At 37.5% G+C, this 21857-nt stretch overlaps 1 protein-coding gene across 3 annotated transcripts; it reads right to left on the bottom strand.

The window, feature by feature from the left end:
- Positions 1 to 181: 181 nt before the first annotated feature.
- On the bottom strand, positions 182 to 21204 carry aifm1 (apoptosis inducing factor mitochondrion associated 1). Of its 3 annotated transcripts, XM_084413819.1 has the most exons (20): positions 20963 to 21204; positions 15602 to 15726; positions 14904 to 15003; positions 14647 to 14673; positions 10554 to 10610; positions 10123 to 10461; positions 9950 to 10015; positions 9183 to 9337; positions 8332 to 8462; positions 8090 to 8180; positions 7820 to 7904; positions 7650 to 7726; positions 6671 to 6779; positions 5344 to 5451; positions 5126 to 5214; positions 4846 to 4986; positions 4503 to 4645; positions 2750 to 2874; positions 2326 to 2516; positions 182 to 759 (listed from the first exon to the last, which is right to left on the bottom strand). In XM_084413819.1, the coding sequence occupies exons 1-20, from the start codon at positions 21048 to 21050 to the stop codon at positions 688 to 690; spliced, it is 2319 nt and encodes a 772-aa protein (XP_084269945.1). In that variant the 5' UTR covers positions 21051 to 21204; the 3' UTR covers positions 182 to 687. The 3 variants fall into 3 exon arrangements, with proteins under 3 accessions (XP_084269945.1, XP_084269946.1, XP_084269947.1); XM_084413820.1 differs by lacking the exon at positions 10554 to 10610; XM_084413821.1 differs by lacking the exons at positions 9950 to 10015; positions 10123 to 10461; positions 10554 to 10610.
- Between the last annotated feature and the right edge of the window lie 653 nt (positions 21205 to 21857).

Here is a 21857-nt window from a genome sequence, read left to right as displayed (position 1 = left end):
TCAAAACCCTCAGGGTCACACCCATATCGGAGACACAGGCATTCAAATGCACGACTTCTTGCACTTGCAGATGGTTGATAAATTCCTGGAAAGACTTCTGGAAAGACCAAACAATCACTGTCCAGTGCGTCTACAAATGTTAACAAAAACCAAGTTAGGAAGAATTCAAATGAAACATGAGGCATAAATAAAAATAATTTACTTTTATTTAGTTTCATTTGTACCAGCTGCTTTGATCGTGCAGACAGAAAACACTGTGCTACCAGGTGTCAGAGGAATGTCTTTCATCTGGTATTGTTTGATTCAAAATGCAATTTTATTGCAATATTCAACGAAAGTAGTTATCCCGTCAGGCTTTGGAGGAGGTGTTCAGAAGGGATGCATTCAAGAAGTGAGATGAAAATTTACTGACCACAACAGGGAAAAAAACACAGCACTTTTCAATACAAACAACAGGTATAGATTTCCCTCAGTAGAAAATTAAGTGATACAGTTTGAACCAATCCATGAGCAGATTGAAATCACAGCCCCAGAGGCAGCATTGCATGTCCGGATCTCAGAGAGTTCAAGGTCAAAATGACAGATGAAAGGCTGTTGTAAGCCTGTATGTGTTTGTTCTGTGTGTGTGTGTCTTTTCCCAAGTTCACTTCACAGAAATATGGACAGAGAACAGAGAAAACGAAAAATTCAGTCCTCATGGATGTTGAAAAGCTTGGCCACCTCATTCAGATCTGTATGTTCCTCTCCATCTTTGATTATCTACAAATAAAGACAAAACAATAAATTAACTATCTTTGTCAGAGAAACTATGAAGGTAATATGATGCCATAAAGAATCACATGCGCAGGGTAAGATTTGTGAAAGTGTACATAAGTTTGCAAGCGCAAGTTAAATTTGCATGCGCAAGAGAAGATTTGTAAAGGTGTAAATTGCCTTTCAATACTAAAATGAGATTTTTACCCTTTAACATGTATTTTAAGGGCATCTTTAAATTATGCACCATTTATCACCTGCAATGCCATCGTGTAACCACTAGATTGCTGTATAGCCCTATATATAAACATTTCAAGATGCTGTGTGTTCCCTGGTTGCTGGGTTTTTATTAAGACATAACTAGTTACTTTTTGTCAAAGTTGAGTTTATGTTGATTTAGTATCAGTTTTTAATTACAGTCAAATCTGGACACAGAGAAAGCATTTTGATATTCATACTAGCTACACATAATAGCTTGATCAGTCACACGAAAGTATCAGAATCAATATTGACAGTGCGACCAATATTACAAAATATATAATTGAGTGTTAAATACCATGAACAGAGACATGACGTGAAAGACACTGCATCAGAATAGTATTATTACATAAAGAATGGGTATTAAATGATTTGATTGTAAAGTTTAACATAAGTTCGGTGGTGTAACAGATTATATTATATATAAAATTTCAATGCAATAAAGTTAACACCAGCTCGAAATTCAGTGTGAATGTCAGTCAGCCTTAGTCAGCCTATTAGTGCACAGCTTATTAAGCAATCATGATTTATTTATTTATTTATATAACATGTATGCGTGCAGTAAAAGTACCATTTCGGCAACGAGAATGTTTCTGAGCCAAATGAAGATGTGTTCTGGCGACTGGTGTGTTTATTGAACCAATCAGATAAGAGTAAATCGAGAGTCAGCGAGAAGCTCATTTGATTGGCTACAAGAAGAAGGTGGACCCCTCCTCCTCTTCGCGCTTGCAAAACTCAGTGAGTGAGAGTATCGTGCCAAAACTGTACGCGCAGGTAAAAGAAAGACGCAACTGTACAAATCGGGTTATTTCGGGAACTTTTTTGCCCCATGGACACAACAAGTCATTCAGACATTTGCAACAGTTTGTTTTTTTACACAAAGGTTGGTTTTATGTGATCAATCTGTTTTGCAGTTCCTGACTTTGTTGTTTTCGCTTGCAAATTACTGTTCACAGGCCTGCAATGCTTTTGGCCGCAAAAAACGTGCCAAAAGTATAGGCGTGGAAAAATGGAAGTCAGAGGAATACAGATCCTATTTATTTCGCGTTAGCATGAAGCTGCAGCTTCACAATACATGAATTACACTTACGAATAACAGTAAAATGCTGCAAATATTTTTTTCTTACACTTGAAAGGTGATTTACACCTTTACAAATCTTCTCTTGCACATGCAAATGTAATTTATGCTTGCAAACTTGTGTACACTTTCACAAATCTTCCCCTGCACATGCGATTCTTTATGGCATCATATTACCTTCATAAGAAACACTGAAATGAAGATGAATGGAGAAAGGGAATGATATCTCTGCTCACCTTCCTTGCGATGGGCATTCTGTTGAAGACGTTCCACAGAACGATACCGACCACCACTTTGTCCCTCAGGTAAAATATCACTCCCTTCCCATAATCCTCCTTCTGCTGGATAGGAGGTGGAGGGGCCGCTGTTCCTGCCTTAAACGCCCCGGCAACCTCCTCCGTCTCACTCTCGGAACGGATTCCGGTGCCTGTAAACAGAGAAAACTTTGGGTTTTTTTGGTGCATTTTTGTTTGCACTCTGCTATTGAATGCAAATGATGATGATTGATACTTTATTAATCCCATTCAAGAAATTCAAGGCATCCAATACCACAAAAGGTCACAATATACCACAAAAGGATACAATATCAAAATAGAGTAATAGCAAACTCTTGCTGAAAATGGTGTTTGTGTGGTGTTTCAATAGCAAATGTTTGTGTACCTGATTGTTCGGTTGCAGCTTTTGGTGTGTCCTTGGCCGTGGCTTTAGCAAACACTCCCACGGTGGGCAGACTGCTGTCCACTATTCCGATGGCTTCATATCCAACATCTGGTCCTAGATCACTCCTAAAGACAAGACAAATTGTGAGTGCTGCATTATGCTTCAGGGTTCCCACTCTTTCATGAACGCCAGATTCAAGGACTTTTTAAATCACCTTTTATAATATTTTATATCAAGCACAATAAAGACAATAAAGGTGGGTTTGTTACTGCCAATCTGGACAGTATCAAGTACCTGTGTTATTCATTACTGCAGCAATGTTAAGCCATATTCTGACAAATAAAATATAATTTAAGTGGCATATGACCTTTTTAAAATCCAATGAGGAGAGAGGGCTTGTACAGTGTACGAGAGAGCGACTGAGATGAGAGATGAGAACGAGACATGTAGATTGCCGCTTTCTTATTCATGCTTATTCATTTTTATGATCCAAACAACACGTTTTGACAAAAACAAGTTTTATAAAAAAATATATTTAAAAAAAAAAAAACGAATTTTAGCCTTTAAACCATTTAAGAAAAGGGATGAGTCAAAATGTTAAAAGATTATTAATATTCTAGATACCTTATTATTAAATTTTTTTTAAAGCACATTATCTTCATTTCAATCTACCGGTTAACATTTACAACACTGCGTATAAGCTATGTAAGAATATGGGTCATTCTTCACAGATTGATCTGAACAAAAACAGCAGAATTGAATTCAGTAGATGGCGCTTATGGAACAGCAGAAAAATATTGGTTTCCCCAGTTACCTCTGTAATTGACAACACTTTATTAAGCATTATTCATTGGAATTTTGATTAGCCAATTTTTATGTAGCTCAGTTAGCCTGGCTAACGTCAGACCTAGTCTCATTGAGACGTGGTCTGGGAACCACGTTCATTTTCTCGTATTTGAGGCGTGGTTTACGAATGCCCAGAGCCGTTTATTGGGTGCTACGAATGTCTATCAAATGCGCCTGTACGTAGCTCATAGCCAATCGTTTCAATTATATCAGATGACGTATGTAGAGCGACAGAAATTCGATGAGGAAGAAGACGATGGGTCAGAGATTTATGTGTACACGATGGCGTTCAGCGACTATTGCCGTTTGTGCAAGACAAACATGAGGGTAGAAGGTATGTATAGATATAAACAAACTGCTTCGGTGTGTCGCATAGACGTCGTCATCGTCTTGCTGCTCCCTCCCCGTTCTGTGATTGGTCCCCTCGCTGAGGCGAAAATCTGGTCCATGGAATCCAGGCTGCCTAGCAGCGTGAATAAAATCACGCTGCGCACAATTGCAGCATGGGGAAACCCAGGCTATAGCTCAGTACTGAGCTAAGCAACATTTAATTTGCACTTCTCTGATATTGAGCTAGTTAAACAGCTCTACGCCTCTCATGTGTTCATCATGCAGGGCTGCCTGTGCATAATCATGATCCATGTGCTCACGCTGCTTTTTTTCCAGGTTTTCCCTACTTTCCCCTCAATTCGGTAGCGATGTTTCGTTCTGGCTTTGGCAGTGCATAAAGACCAAATTTTATAATAAGCAAATTTAGTTTGTTTAATTCAAGCACTTTCACTTTCTTATGTTTCGGATACTTTCTAGTCCTTGAAACCATGTGTCTGAAATTTAAGTACTTTCAAAAAACCCTGATGCTATTAAAAACACATATTAAAAGGTGAGTTTGTTGAAGATGTGTGATTACCAGAACATAGACTGATGCCAATAGGGTTTGTTGGCTCCAGTCATGTTCTCTCCAGCCAGTCTGCCGCTGACCACCGCGTGATCATGGTGCTCCACACGCCGGCGGCCCAGCCTGATGTCATAAAAACATGCAGCATCCCCTGCCTAGAACACAAACAAAGAGGAACCTTGATTATCATGTCAAAATTGAGATTCAGAACTAGTACAGTACCTATGAAAACTGAGCCATTCATCTCCTTCATTCTTTAGGACATTCGTGTCTAAATACCGACACTTTAGTAGTATAAGATCCTCCTCTCTGCCCTTTCAAAAGTTTTGCCTGAAAAAACCTCAGCCCTACGTACCACCCAGATGTTGGAGCGAGCCTGGAGCTCAGCGTTAACGCGGTACCCTCCGAAATCAGAGTCCACCTCCAGCCCGCCTGATTTGGCAAGTTCCACACTGGGCTCCAAACCAACTGCTGCCACAATGTGGTCAGTCTTCACCTAAAACAACAACACAAGAAAAAAAGCCTCATTGTTTTTATTTAGCGTAATACAAATACTGTATAACCATAAAACACTGTAAATTAGCAAACAGATGATCAGGCCATGTTATGATTGGCTGACGGAAAAGCAGACTCACCACTCGTCCATCCTTCAGTTTGATCTCCAATTGGTCATTTTTGTAGCTCACATTTTTCACTAGAGCATCCGGGATAACGTTCACACCCTCTATGAGTGAATCAAAGGGTTAGCTGTGGTCAACTTTTGGCTTTCAAACTTTTCAAAATGCCTATATTTTGAATTTGGACATTTAAAGTTAAAGGAAGCAATTCCAGCGTCCTTTATTCATTTTCTTACCTTTCCGGACTTTCTCAGTGGTCCAGTTACTCAAGTATTCAGGCAGTACTTTTCCCATGTTACCCTTCTCTGGGAACATCTGGATCACCTCTAAACCAGGGTCCGCAGCTAAAACGAGGGAGAGAAAAAGAAAGCGACGGCAAAAACAAGGAGAGAGGAAAATTCAGTAGTTTGTTTCATAAAAAAAAAAAAAAAAGACATCCATATTTATATGAAAGCCAACCCCAACCCTTATAACAAGATAACAAAAACACAATTGCAGTCAGTTATTGATTTCAAATATGACCAAACTGTGTTCTATAATGTAATCTATTACATGACACATTCTAATATAATATAATCTGACTACTTTTTGATTACTTAGATTACTTTTGAACTGATTTATCATATTGATTTGAATAGGAAAGTCTTGTACCACATTTATATACAATCCAAAAAGAAAGAAAATATATTCTATTTTTATCAACATGATGATATACATTAAACATCACATTACATCAGGGTTTCCTGAATTGAGGTTTGTGAAGGAACTGCATGGGGTTTATAAGCTGATAAAGCTAATAATTAATAAATCATAATTTTACAATAAAAACAATCCATTTAAAAATCACAAAAAGTGTGACCATGTGACCATTAACAACATAATAAAACTGCGGACATGCAAATGTGTTGTTAAATTAATGCCTTAACTATTAACTTAAATTTAATTCAAAGAGGTTCTTCTGAAAAAAAATTCCATCCCTCCATTACAGGTAAATACAAAATGGCAATTGTGCATTTAATCTGTTTGAAAGACAAAAGCCTTCTAAAGACATGAAGTTGTAATACAATGTTAAATGACACACTGAGTGATAATTCAAATAATAATTCAAATGTGTTAGTCAGGAGTTGATTAGATATGCAGTGTTGAGAAAATTCTCCTGTGGTCATATGCTATGTGGCCTCTCCATTTTGCATGTAATTATAGACTAGAGACTAGAGGCTGTTCTGTGTGTGCAAATCCACAACACCCCAACACACACCCCTCCCCCTTCCTAAACCTAATTACTGTATATAATTTTTCAAAATTTTAAATGTGGTATGCTTTTTAGAAAGAAAAGTGTAAAAGATTAATTGAGTATAATCAATCAGTTATGGACAATATACTGCTATTGTGTGAATAATATGTGATCATGTAATCTATAAAAAAAAAGTAACTAATCTGATTATGAGCATTTCAGAACATAATATAATGCAATTACAACTACATTTTTGGAATCTATTTTTTTTACAATCAACACTTTTGGCTTGATTTTGATCTAAATGACAGCTGAGGGTTTAGACTCACATCTGCGACCCATGGCACATGCAAGCTCGCTGCCGAGGAAACCTCCGCCGATGATGGTAATGGACTTCACCTCTCTGCTGATCTTCTCTAGAGATCTAAAATCTTCAATCTACCAAAAAGACCAAAACATTTCTAGGATTTAAAGTATAAAGATAAAAAAAATGTTTTACACTTGAACATAATAACTTCGTTTAATATAGAAATTTCCATTAATTATTTTCCCACAATTTGAACTTCCTTGCTATTTCCTGGTTTTCCAGGACTGTAGGAACAAGATATAGAATGTGAGCAACATAGAAGGAAAATGTATATCAAGATTTTTTTTTTAATTGTACACAAGGCTTAATGTAAATTAGTCCTCTGATTAACAAAAAAAAAAAAAAAAAAAAACTCTTGCAATTAGTGGTGTGCAAAATGCTACAGCGACATTATTAACATAAGGGTGCCCTCCAGCGGTGTTCTGCACATTTACATTTATGAATTTGGCATCTCATGAGATGATGAGCATATGCACTTAGTAAAAGAGCACATCTAAAGAAGCATGTTATTTTGGTTCTAAATGTACTGACACTGTAGATTTAGGTATAATCTGATCCTGAATCAAGTGCATTTCAGTCAATTGACAAATATTAAAGTCAAAATGAAACAGCATTCACAACCCATTTAGTGTGAATTGTTTGAGTTAAATAGGATAGTTATTCAGCAAGGAAAGAAATGGGACAAGACATGATTTTTCCATCATTTGAAAAGAAAAGCTTTCAGTGTCTGAGTGATTTATTGCATGTTGATAAAGAAAACCTTTTTTCCTTTAGAATAACATGTACTAATGAACTGTGCACAATAAGACCAGGAACATGTATTCAGAACATAAATGGGATCAATATTGATTTCATGCTGACAGACATGCAGACATATTAATTGGGGATTTGACTCCACACTACTGCTCCACTCTGCCCAAAATATGTGAAGCAAGACATACTTTCCTAAAGAGGGTTGTCCTCTTCGTCACCTCCTGTCCTGCCCTTTCAATCACTTGCAGGTTCCTAGGCACCCCACCTAATGCACATACACATATTCATTTACAGGACAGTCAGCAATAGATTTTACACCCCTGCGTATGTGTTCATGTGCATATTATATCCGTTTTACCTGTGGCAATCAAGCACTTTTCATAGGAGATCTCTGCACCATCACTCAGTTTGACTTTATTTTCTCTGACATCCATGTGTACCACCTACACCATAGGTTCAAACACACACACAGGGTTATGATGAGGACAACTCATTCACACATATTTAGCAATCCATAAAACATTGTCTCCTCTTCTGCAACTTCAGCATTTTTCAGACTTGTTCAAGTGGACATAATTAAGAATGCAACTCCACAGCAACATTAGATGCTGGTGTCAGAGTTTCTCACCTTACGGCCCGTGAGCACAGCCACACCCCCATTCTCAACTTTAGCAAGATCCGCGGGACTGATGTAGAACGAGGGAGGCTGGAAGTAAATACTACAACAAAAAGAAATAAATTAACATGATATATATGCAAACAGACTGAACAAATAATTAATAAATATGATGCAATTATGACCCTTCGACAAAAAAGTCAGTGTATCAGTGTTAGGTCTGGTTTAAGTGGTCTGGAACACTCGTCACACACCTCCTCTCTTTGCCGTTCCATTGTTTGAAGTGCAGTGTTTCAGTGACCTTGGGGTCATCAGAGAACCAGAGTTCTTTAGAGAGAGGGGGTCTCATGTAGGGATGTTCAGACTCCTCTGTTACAATCAACACCTGTATAACAAACACACACAGGACACACAAACTTTAATACATAGATATGGTTTGCAGATGGGATTTAGAATGGGCTCATCTGTGGTTCATAATTATTTTTTAAATGGGAAGAAAAATTAAATATTCCACAAAATGTATTTTTAGGGCTCTTAAAATGTATGTAAACTTGTGCACCGAAGATATTAATTAAAAACATTTAATGAAACTTGATGTTTAAATTATTCACCAAATTTGATTATAATACTCTTTCTGCTTTCCAAATACTGGTCAGATTAACTGATTCATTGTGATTATTCTACTGCCATCACTAGTTTTGAACGGGGAAAAAACAACAACAATCTACTCTAGAGTTTTGTTTAAAAAAAAAAGTTAATCTCAGACACGCTTGTCAACTTAAAAGCATAAAAAGAAAATATTTTCCAGATATTTAACATTTCTTTAGTTCAATGACAATATAAAAGCATTTTATTCAATTTTAAAAACTATGTTTTTACAACAATTTTGTTGTCTTTACAATATCACATTATTTTCTATATTACTGCTATTAATACAGGAAAATATGTCTTTATATTTAAGAAAGGAAGCCTCACACAAGGTCCCTCATCCTCATATTTGGGGGTTCTTGGCAAACCCGTTTAAGTGATTGCATTGATGAACCATTTATGATTACAATACTTGAGCGTTAATGCTGCCAAACTACTACTAAACGGACAGACTCACCCTGGCACCAGGGTCGCGTGCCCGAATGGACCGAGCTGCAGCGAATGAAGCTGTGCCTCCACCAATCAGCAGATAGGGAGCGTGTTCAGGGACATCTAAGTGAGCAGCAGTGGGTTCAAGGGGTACAGCAGCAGAAGCTGGCTCAGGATCTGCAGCTGGTTAAAGAAAGACAAATTTAGTACAAACACACAAGCATTTATGAATAACTTGACATGTATCGTGAATTAGCCATGTGAGTGCGCTTAACATTATCTGTACAAGAATACATGAGTGATCTCAGGAACACAGCGCTAGATGAGGGGAGAGATTAGCATTTTTATAGTAATATTAGTGCAAACGATACATCGAATAATCTGGATACACGGCTGCAAATTGGTCATAAGTGTGTGACCTTGTACAATTAGCATTAGCCATTAGCATTAAATCAGTCACACTTTGCCACAACAAACGTTCAAAGCATGAAATGGCTGAGTGGGGGAAGAAAGATAAGGCCTTGAAAAGAAGTGAGGACAATGTGGTTTATATAGACAAGAAAAACAAATGATCTTCATTGATAAAGGAAATAACCAACCAAAGACAGACCAAGGCACAATCTAGTCAAACAACTCAAAAAAGATCATATGTAGCCATAAAAATAAAAAGGTGTAGTAATAGAAAGTTTTGAATAGGTCTCCATATGTGTCAATGAAGTAATTATCAGTATATTTTATCGGTAACATGTTTATATTGCAGAACTGATTCCCATCCAGTCAAAACCGGACTCTTACCACTCTCAGAAACAGATGAAGCCTCTGGAACATGCTCAGCGATGATTACAGGTGTGGGCTCGGTTTCTTAATCACGATGTTAGAGGAGAGGAAAGATGTTAACCTCAATATCCAAATAAAAGTATTTTCCTCCTTAAAAATCCTGGATTTCCATGCAGATGTGTCAATCTTACCACTCTCAACTACAGGAGCTAAGGGCTCTTCACTCTGTAGAACTGCTGGAGCTTCTTCAACAGGTTCCGTTACAGGGACTTCAATGACTGATTCCGCCACAGAGGCTTCAACAGGTTCCGTTACTGGAGCTTCTACGATGGGTTCCGGAACAGAAGCTTCTACAATGGGTTCGGTTACAGGTTCTTCCACAACGGGTTCGGTTACAGGTTCTTCCACAACGGGTTCAGTAACGGGAGCTTCTGCAACAGGTTCAGCTTCAGGGGACTCCACAATAGCTTCTGTTACCGGAGGTTCTTCAACAGAAGGTTCTGTTGAAGTTGGTTCTTCAGCAACAGGCTCTAATGCCACAGATGAGCAAAACACAAGATTGTTTGACTGAGACAGAAGATGCACCAAAACAATCCTCCACTCCATCTTCCTCAGCTCTTACCACTCATAACTGGCTCTGGAGATGGTTCTGGGATGGATTCGAGAGGTGCTGCAACATCTAAAGCAGGATTATGAGCAGATAACTGACTTTAAAAAAATACCTAGCATTTTTCATTGCACTGAATCCTAACACTTTCAAGCTTTGAAAGGTTGTACGAGTACGGTTCTTCTGGTGAAAAAGGAAATATTTAAGGATCCAGGATCAGGAATGAATTTGTCAGAAAAGGGTAAAACCATAAGGAAAAGGACAATAGTTATGGGTGAATGTGAAGGTGTCAGAGTCTTCATCCACTTCCTTCCTTAGTTGGAAAATTTTCTGTGTGACATTCCATGAAAGGATCCTCATGTTTTATGGAGGACTACCATGTTACCATGAAGAGCATCAATTCTCAGGAATCTTCTCTCAGACTTCATTACCGTTACATTAAACCAAGATTTTTTTTTTTTTTTTTTAAACTCAAAGCTCCTCTTTGCCATTTTTCTTTTAACACTCGTAGCTGGTCAATGTGTCGATGCCAATCAAAAAGTCCAACAGAAACTTATGAGGCATGCGCATTAACAGATTTTTTTTTTTTTTAAACAAGTTCCAGAAGATGAGAGTTTCTCCAAAACTTCAGCTTCATTGTGTCAGCAGGGGAAAGGACAGACAATCCAGACAAATGGGTATAGTCAAGACATCTAAAAATCTTTCCAAATATTTTAACAGGAATAAAGTAGTTAAAGCAAGACAAAACAGCTCTCTTCAAAACATCCAAGAGTTAGTAGGACAAACAGAAAAAGGAAGACAAAAATAGTGGTGTTCTTGTGGTGGAAATGTTTTGTTGGTGACAGACAATGTGTGAAGCAAAATACACAACTGACAAGTGACATGATGAAGACATGATGAAGAAGAGCCTCAGGCATATCCATCAAGGATGAAAGAACTTCATAGAACATCACCTCAATCCAACCAATCTTGGCCCAACAGCAGAAAGAAAACAGATTCATTTTGTACAATTTAAACCTCTCAATTCGAAAAAGCACAGTACATGAAATTTAGAATAAAAACAATGGATAGTCAATTGGTTGGGTGAGGAACGTCAATGGAGTTACCCACAAGGCAGTCACACAAAAACAAATGCTCAGAGTCAAACACTTGATATAGAGGAGACAGTTCACCATGTATGAGCAGAGGTGGAAGGTCACGGTGACAATTCTAAAGATAGCTAACAGTTTACATTTACCATTCCTGGCAGATGCTTATTTAGAGTTATTTAAAGTTTGTTTAAGGTTTAGAGGCAAGTGTATATATGATGCAGAAATATTAGGAGAGTTAAAGATGACATTTACACAAATAAAAAGACAGTACATAGGAACATTAAACAGACAGTCACATGCAATATGCAGTGTCCCAAGAAGCATGCATAACTGAAAGTGACAATTCATGTTCATGAAAGTGACAAGTCTTATGTTCACCAAGGCTGCATTTATTTGCTACTGAATTTATATGAAATGCGGTATCAACACAGTAATATTGTGAAATATTACTGTTATATAATATTGTGAAATATTATTACAATTTAAAATAAGTTTTTACATTTTTTTTTATGTAATTTATTTCTGTGATGCAAAGCTGAATTTTCTGCATCATTATTCCAGTCTTTAGTGTCACATGATCCTTCAGAAATCATTCTATTATGATGATTTGCTGCTCAAGAAGACACTTATTACCCCCAATTTCCACCAGATGCGTAACGGCTGTGGAACGGCTCCGCTGCGTGACAGCTCCGTGTTCCGTCGTCCGTCAATACCCACCAGGTCCGGATTTGTTGCGGAACGGCTGCGGTCATGACTGACAGCTGAAGTCACGAGGACCCACGAGATCTCGCGAATTCACGTATGATCGCGCGATATAAGTGCTCAATTGCTGCGGAGCTCTCCGGCATCCGGCAAAAATAGAAGCTCTGCGTATCTGCTCCGGAGGGCTGCGGATCGCCGGAGTCGGAACGCAGCTGTACCGCATTCAGTGGAAATACACTCATTGACTTTAATGGAAACCTATTGACTCCGCCGCCGTGACGGAGCCGTAACGCAGCCGGTGGAAATTGGGGGTTATTATTATTATTATCAATGTTGAAACAGTTGTGCTGCCTAATATTTTTGTGGAAATGTAACAATGTACATTTTTTTTACTGTCAAAATTGCTTAAAAACAAATCATACTTGAACGGTAGTGTATATGCATTGTACACACACAACTTATCACAGAAACCCTGGATTTGTTAATACTAAGTGCATTTGTTGATCCTAGCATTTTATGAATAAAGACCATGTTAAAGTCTACTCTTGATGTCTTGATCTAATGTGCATATAGCTGTCACTTGTGACTGACAATGCATTCGTTTTTTTTAATGCATTGAATTTAAGGGGATATGTCATGAAAATCTGACTTTTTCTGTGTTTAAGTGCTATAATCGGGTCCCCGGTGCATCTACCAACCCAGAAACCGTGAAAAGTAACAACCTAGTAACTTTGTTTTGGTAACACTTTTTTTCTGCAAGCATGACAAAAAAATGAGCCGATCAGATTTTGCTAATTATATTATCTTATAATAATATCACTACCCCTTAATCTGCACGTTTTCACCCACGTTTTTGGTTTTCGCAAGCGACAACAGTGTAACCAGTTCTAACGCAATGGCAAAAGTTCGAGCAAAGCATGCAAACTATTCTGTCGTTGGCTGCACAGATGAGCACAGAACACTGTTTGACCAAAAAAAGGTCACAGCTTTCTTATAAAGACCTCAGGGAACTGTGTCAAATTGTGTAAAAAGTTAAACATGACATGAGATGAATCAATGTAACTCCACAACAACTAAATCTTAAAGTTGCAACCTCTTCCTGAGTCTCTCCTTAAGGCTGCACTCAGCTACTGGTCATTTCTGAGATTTTGGATGACCGAGATTCACGTGTTTAATTATTGCCGGAGTATCCGAACCTTGTGTAAAGGATCGGCCGTCTTCTGAACGGGACGGGGAGCAGCAGTTCATTTGCATTTAAAGGTACAAAAACAAAAACGGCGCATTTTTCTCACACCCAAAAAGGGGCAAATTTGACAAGCTGTAATAAATGATCCGTGGGGTATTTTGAGCTAAAACTTCACATACACTCCGGGGACATCAGAGACTTATTTTACATCTCTTAAAAAGGGGCATAATAGGTCCCCTTTAATGCAATGGAATGGATATTTTTTCAGCTCTTAAAAAAATAAAAATAGCTTCCTCTGGTAATTAAATGTTAAATTAAAATGGTTCTTATCATGAGAAATTAAGTTAAGTTTTCATTGATTTTCCTATAATGGCATTTGAAAACTGATTTATAAAACTTCCTGTCTAGCCAAAAAAACACAACAAAAAAACGATTTGATACTAGCTAAAACTCATTCTGAACCACTACAGTCGCAAAAAGCTAAAAGTAGTAAAATTGGAAAAACTAAATTAGGAGTGATTTTACCTAAACAAACCTTGACTAAAATTATAAGTGCAGAAAAAAATAATAAAACAATAAACTGTTTGATCTGACCTCTATCAGATTATATTATTTTTACTAAATCAACTGATTTTACTCTGATAAAACCGAGATAGTTAAGCAATGTTATGTTATGTTGCACATACCAAAATGAAGACACTAAACATGCAATCAGAAGCTGACTTGATCATTGCACATAATATAATATAATATACCATTTAACATGTTCAGATTGTTAATCCCTTTTTCAGACGAAACAGAGTAAAGGATTCCCAAGTCACATTTCCAAATGGAAGTGTTGTGTCATCATGCATGAACAGGACATTGTGTGCATGTTAATACCCATGTGTGCCCCAGTAACATAGACAAATACAATCCAGAGCCATGATACCTCAGAGCACAACAGTATTGGTTATCTCACAGTGGCATCTTTGTTTTCCAATCAAAATTAGAATCTTTAAAACTTTCCAACAAGAAAGTAATCTAATAACTGACATATTTAAGCTAAGGCTTCAGTAATGGACTGCAGTGCTCTGTGTGCAAGGCTGTGAATGTGCACATATAGCAGTGTATAGAAATAACCTCTCACCTTCTTTTGATTCTGCCACAACTTCAGCTGAAACACAAAAGACAACATACCACTGAATTAAACTTTTCCGATATACTAATATTATTTTTTCACATCTGTGCTGCAGACAACAGTAAATTAAAGGCAAAAAACATTTTTTATATGTTAAGAAATCAAGAATTCTTTAAGATGAAAATATACTAATTGAAACAACTGATAACTGCTAATTAAATGAGACCAGTGATTCATGTCTACATGTGATTAGTGTAATCACTTACCTACAGCCTCAGCTGCTTGTGGCTCTTGTTTAGACCTACTGGCAATTTCTATCATACGCTCCTTATATCTTTCCTTGTCCCCTGATAGAGTGCGGTATGTCTTCAAACACACAAACAAATAAACAACGCTCATTTTGAACTCTGCAAATATGAGAATCAACATCATATATAAAAACATTTGGAAACCAAAAGCTGTGAAGACAAAAAAAATGTGTTAACGTTTATGATTGAAATTACAACATTATTTACTACACTGAAGCAAACTGATGCAACCTTTCATCCATAGTCTGAAATGGAGGTGCTGAGAAACTGCTATACAAGCAACCATAATCAAGTTTATTAACCTGTTTCACCAAGTGCTCTTCGCATCAGTATCTTGTGTGATAAAGTCTGCTACATGTAAATGATTACCAGTTATATTCATGGAACACCTCTAACATCAGATCTTTTTTGAAAGCAACTGAGAATGCAGTTTAACTGGTGGAGCATAGCAAAGCAACGCTATTTATATCTTATATATCAATATATCTTGAGCATCCTTAAACGTTTTATTACAATATTACAAACTATCCACAACCCACACAAGAACAGTACTGATTTGAATATCAGTAAATGTTGAAGCAACTATGCTTGAAATAAATATTCATTGTATTGTCAATATGGGGCTGAGGATGAATCCATAATAAAGGGGTACTTACATAAACTCCCGCCCCCAGAAATGTTGCTCCAACCAGGACGTAATACAGAGTGTTTTCCCCTCCTGTTGGCCCTGATGACATCTGGGCTTTTTGAACCATATCCAGCCTTCTACCATGTCTCAGCACTGAAAAGTCAATCATAAAAACAAAAATTCTTAATTCTTTATAAAAGAAGTCTGCTCAAACTCATTGTACTGATGTCATACTTAAATCAAATATAGTCTACATATGGTATATGGTTATCCATTTCTTCATGAACTCCAAAATAAAAATATCTTTACATAAACTTTAAACCAATATTTAATGTTCATGTATTTATTTAGTTGATAAAAATTGGGCACCAGGTCAGGAAGCAGACAGACTGGCTAAACCAACCGTCTGCTAGCGGCCTCGCGTCACCCAGGTCAGATAAATCCCATCACATAGAGCCTCTTTCACCTAGCTATCATCATATAGAGACTGTGTCTGTTCCCCGATTTTGGAAATCCAAAAAATGTTTAAACCTATCTAAGGTTAAAAATTTAATTGATGTTCAACAAATAAAAAACAGCTATAATACAGATGAGCAAATGATAAAGCTTGGGTTGCTGAATATTCGATCGCTTACTTCAAAAGCACTCATTGTTAATGATATGATTTCAGATAATAACCTAGATGTGCTGTGTTTGACAGAAACCTGGCTAAAACCAAGCGATTACATTACTTTAAATGAGTCCACCCCGCAAGATTACTGTTATAAACATGAACCCCGTCTGAAACGCAAAGGGGGTGGTGTTGCTGTAATTTATAGTAATATTTTCAAAACCACTAAGAAATCAAGTTTCGAATATAATTCTTTTGAAGTGTTAGTGCTTAATGTAAAAATATATAGTAAAAATGATAAATCACGTTTGAGATTTGTGCTGGCTACTGTATACAGGCCACCAGGGCACCATACAGACTTTATCAAAGAATTTGCGGACTTTCTATCAGAGTTAGTATTGGCTGCAGATAAAGTACTAATTGTTGGTGATTTTAATATACACATCGATAATGAAAAAGATGCATTGGGATTGGCATTTAAAGACATTGTAAACTCAATTGGAGTTAGACAACACGTGTCAGGACCTACTCATCGTCGTAATCATACTCTAGATCTAATATTATCACACGGAATAGATGTTGATGCCGTTGAAATTCTGCAGCAGAGCGATGACATCTCAGATCATTATCTAGTCTCGTGTAAATTACATTTAGCCAAGGCTGCAAAGCCGACTCCGTGTTACAAATATGTTAGACCTATCACTTCTGCTACTAAAGATTGCTTTATTAATAATCTTCCTGATCAGTTTCATCATCTCAGCATCTCAGATAGCTTAGAAAAACTTGATATTGCAACAGAAACTTTTAACTCTCTCTTTTCCAGCACTTTAGACACAGTTGCTCCTTTGCGCTTAAAGAAGATTAAAGAAAATAATCCAACGCCGTGGTACAACGAGCACACTCAGGCCCTTAAGAGAGCAGCCAGAAAAATGGAGCGCAACTGGAAGAAAACAAAACTAGAGGTATTTCGCATTTCATGGAAAGAGAGCTCGATTGCTTACAGAGAGGCTTTAAAAGCTGCTAGATCTGCTTATTTTTCAAACCTATTAGAAGAAAATAAACATAATCCTAGGTATTTATTTGAAACAGTGGCTAAACTAACGAAAAAGAAAGCTTCAAACACAGAAGTTTCCAAGCAGCACAGCAGTAATGACTTTATGAACTTCTTCACTTATAAGATTGATAATATCAGGGACAAAATTATAACTATGCAACCGTCTACTACAGTATCGCATCAGGCAGTGCATTGTAGTCTCCCTGAGGAAAAATTTGATTCATTCATTGCTATAGGAGAGGAAGAATTTACTAAACTCGTTAAATCATCTAAATCTACAACATGTATGCTAGACCCTATACCGACTAAGCTACTGAAAGAGATGCTTCCAGAGGTCATAGATCCTCTTCTTAATATCATTAATTCCTCTTTGTCTCTAGGATACGTACCAAAAAACTTTAAGCTGGCTTTGATTAAACCGCTTGTTAAAAAAATGCAACTTGATCCTTCAGAATTAGTCAATTACAGGCCGATCTCGAATCTACCCTTTCTGTCAAAGATACTAGAAAAGGCAGTATCTTCACAACTATGTTCCTTTCTAGAAAGAAATGATATCTGCGAGGATTTTCAGTCCGGATTTAGACCATACCATAGTACTGAGACAGCTCTCGTTAGAGTAACAAATGATTTGCTCTTATCATCCGATCGTGGTTGTGTCTCTCTATTAGTGTTACTCGATCTTAGTGCTGCGTTTGACACCATTGACCACAACATTCTTTTAAATAGACTAGAAAACTATGTTGGCATTAGTGGAATTGCACTAGCATGGTTTAAATCATACTTATCTGACCGTTATCAGTTTGTAGCAGTAAATGAAGAGATGTCTTATCAATCACAAGTTCAGTATGGCGTACCACAGGGCTCAGTACTAGGACCGCTGCTGTTCACTCTGTACATGCTACCCTTAGGAGATATCATTAGGAAACATGGCATTAGCTTTCACTGTTATGCCGACGATACTCAGCTCTATATTTCTTCAAAACCTAACGAAACTTACCAATTCACTAAATTAACAGAATGCATAGCTGATATAAAAAACTGGATGACTCGTAATTTCCTACTTCTAAATTCTGAAAAAACAGAGATTCTAATTATTGGACAAAAAACTTCCTCACGTAATAACCTAGAATACTGTCTAACACTTGATGGCTGCTCTGTTAAGTCTTCGTCGTCGGTTAGGAACCTGGGTGTGCTCTTTGATACCAATCTTTCATTTGAAAGTCACGTGTCTAGTATCTGTAAAACCGCATTTTTCCATCTTAAAAATATATCTAAATTACGTCATATGCTCTCATTGACAAATGCTGAACAATTAGTCCATGCGTTCATGACATCAAGGCTAGATTATTGTAATGCTCTACTGGGTGGTTGCCCTGCACGCTTAATAAACAAACTACAGCTGGTTCAAAACGCAGCAGCTCGAGTTCTTACCAGAACCAGGAAGTATGACCATATTAGCCCGGTTCTGTCAAAACTGCACTGGCTCCCTATTAAACATCGCATCAATTTTAAAATATTGCTGATTACTTACAAAGCACTAAATGGTTTAGCTCCGCAGTACTTGAGCAAGCTCTTAACGCATTATACTCCTTCACGTCTATTGCGATCTCAAAATTCCGGCCAGTTGATAATACCTAGAATATCTAAATCGACTGCTGGCGGTAGATCCTTTTCCTATTTAGCACCAAAACTTTGGAACAGTCTTCCTACCATTGTCCGGGAAGCAGACACACTCTGTCAGTTCAAATCTAGATTAAAGACACATCTCTTTGACATAGCGTTCACATAATACATTATAGACTTCTATAATTCAATATTAGGCTGCATAGATTAGGTCAGCTGGAACCGGGAACACTTCCCATAAATCCTGATGTACTTGTTACATCATGAGAAGAATGGCATCTACGCTAATTTTAGTGTCTTTGTTTATCCCAAGGTTTTCCCGCAGCCTGCCGGATCCAGGCCGTTTCCAGATCTGATGAAGGACCTTCGCCTGGACCCGGTGTCAACGCAGTGCTGAAGGGCCAACTAGTCTCTCCCTATGGAGGATCCCTTTCCCACTCTACAGATAACGCGTCGTCGGGAAAACTTAATTTGCGTATCTACCCCGAATTGATAAAATAAAATACTGAATCAAAACTATAAGGAAACACCAGTAATTTGTTTAGGTTTGGTTTGTAGGGAATTCCAAACCTGCACACATATATTCAAACGCACATAACTATAGAACCCGTTCTTAATGCGCATCTGAACGCCATCAGCGTTTCTCACAGGTTCGCTAAAGTCTGTGTAGAGAGAATGGTGTCGTCTTGGCGGCCCTAATTTAAAAACAAATGATCGTTGCGACGGAAGCGAATCAATCAAAACTAACTTTAGCTGGAAAATAACTTTATTAAAGAACCGCTATAAAGCCAAAACAATCTTACGTTATATTATACATTTATCTCTGTGAAGCTGCTTTGAGACAATCTACATTGTTAAAAGCGCTATATAAATGAAAATGACTTGACTTGATAAGCATCTGTGTAATATGCAGGATAGTAATATACAGTCAGCCTCTCTTAAAGGGATAGTTCATCCAAAAATAGAAAATTCTGTCATTAATTACTCACCCTAATGACGTTCCAATTTCAAACCCATAAGACTTTCGTTCATCTTCGGAACATAAATTAAGATATTTTTGATGAAATCTGAGAGCTTTCTGTCCCTCATTTGACAGCTAAGCAACTGAAACTTTGACGCTTCAAAAAGTTAATACAGAGATCATAAAACTGACCCATACAAATTGAGTGGTTTAGTCAACATTTTCTGAAGAGAAACAATCACTTCACATGATGAACAGATTGAATTTAGGCTTTTATTCACATATAAGCATTCATCAGCTGACACAGTTGTGGTAAACGGAAGCTCAAGCATGTTCGCTTGACCTGCGAGAACCAGTAAGGTTCATTCTTGTGTTACGCAGCACGTTTGAACTTCAGCAAGAACCAATGAAGTTTGTTTTCGTGTGTCAAGCAGGTGAGGTTGAGTTTCTGTTAATGCTCGCTGATCAATGTTTATATGTGAATAAAAACCTAAATTAAATCTTTTCATCATCTAAAGCGATTGAGTCTCTTCAGAAAAATTACTAAACCGCTCAATTCATATGAATTAGTTTTACGATCTCTTTACGAACTTTTTGAAGCGTCAAAGTGTCAGTTGCGTAGCTGTCAATGGAGGCATAGAAAGCTCTCAGATTTCATCACAAAGATCTTCATAACCACAATACAGTATTACTGCTGCGGTACAATTCACTTAGTTGAATGACAGCGAAATGGAGTTGTCAGAGCCAAAAATGTATTTGAGGCAGACTTTGACGTTCAACGACCTTGGGCCAAAAATTACAGCAACACTTGCACTCCTGCATTAACCCATAAAGTCTTTTCGTAAAATAATATTTTTTACAGAATGGCCGCATAGAGTTTTGCTGAAATTGTGTTTGAACATATGCGCTGTGTGACCTCAGATAGCACTAAATGAAACTTTTAGTTGTGTTTATCTATATTCAATCCAACTCAGTGTGCTTTATTGGTTTGACTATCCACACGGTGAAATAAACGCTTATCCTACCGGTGCCTGGACTTGTGTTTCCATAGAAATTGTGCAAGCCGTTGTTCTGCTAAACTGAAAAGAGGTTCACAGGTGATTTGCAGAACCACAGACTTCTGCCGTTTATCTCAACTTGCCTGATTTCCGCGCATTCTGCAGACACAAAGAGGATGAGGCCCGGGCCAGCGGAGCCAGCTTATTCCACGCTGTATTGCACTTAAACATCGCGGCTCTGCTGTGCTTTTCAATAAGGCAGCCTTGGGAGGTTCACAGCCACGCTCACCGTGCAACTTTTGCACAAGGCCGGAGACCTTCTCAGGTCACACAGCTCCTGCAGGCGCTTCCGGTTTCCGCTCACGTCCCGCCCCCTCCCTGCACTGATTGGCTGTAGTACTGACGGATTATTAAGTAATTGGTCAGTGTTTCTGTCTGCTAACATTTCTTAGCGTCACTCCAGAGCTCTTACTGGCTCAGCGTTACCCAATAGACGATTGGCTATTTCTAAGGTACGCCTTAACGACGCCATAGGTCGTGTGATTTTAACTTTCTATAATTTATCTGGCGTTTCAGACATTTATAAATTGTAAATGATTTTGAATCATTTAAAGGACAATTGTCAAAAAATCACATAAAAAAAAAAAAAAATCACGTATACAGCCTGAAATTATAATATAACTTATAACTGCAGGATTATAGAATAGAACAGAACATAATTAATCTGCCATTAAACACACAAAATATGAAAGCTCTCATGTCCAGTAATTACAGTTCTTTTTTTTATTATATTTTTATTGGTAATATTTTGGACTTTTATTGTTAAACACGCATAGTCGCAGGCATGTTCCCAGCTAAAAGGGGTTCTGAGACCGTTCTGGAAAGGTTTTCTCACAGTTAACAAACATTCAGTAACGTTGATAGATAGAACGTTAGGCCATAATGTTCTCATAATGTTAGCACAAAAATATTTATACATTCATGGAACGTTTTTTTCCTGATACGTTTTATGTGGGCGGTCGTGTAATGTTTTTGAAA

Source organism: Rutilus rutilus (genome assembly GCF_951802725.1).
Source record: "Rutilus rutilus genome assembly, chromosome: 7".
Classification (NCBI taxonomy): Eukaryota; Metazoa; Chordata; class Actinopteri; order Cypriniformes; family Leuciscidae; genus Rutilus; species Rutilus rutilus.
This window is presented reverse-complemented; position numbering and strand designations above follow the sequence as displayed.

What these genes read in the sequence shown, in the direction of transcription:
- aifm1 (XM_084413819.1), bottom strand. Translation starts at nt 21,050, where the DNA reads ATGTTTAAGTGCAATACAGCGTGGAATAAGCTGGCTCCGCTGGCCCGG. An exon ending in AGCTCCTGTAGTTGAGAGTG is followed by an intron (nt 10,016 to 10,122) that starts GTAAGATTGACA and finishes ATCGTGATTAAG; the next exon opens with AAACCGAGCCCACACCTGTA. An exon ending in TGGCATCAGTCTATGTTCTG is followed by an intron (nt 2,875 to 4,502) that starts GTAATCACACAT and finishes TCTTGTCTTTAG; the next exon opens with GAGTGATCTAGGACCAGATG.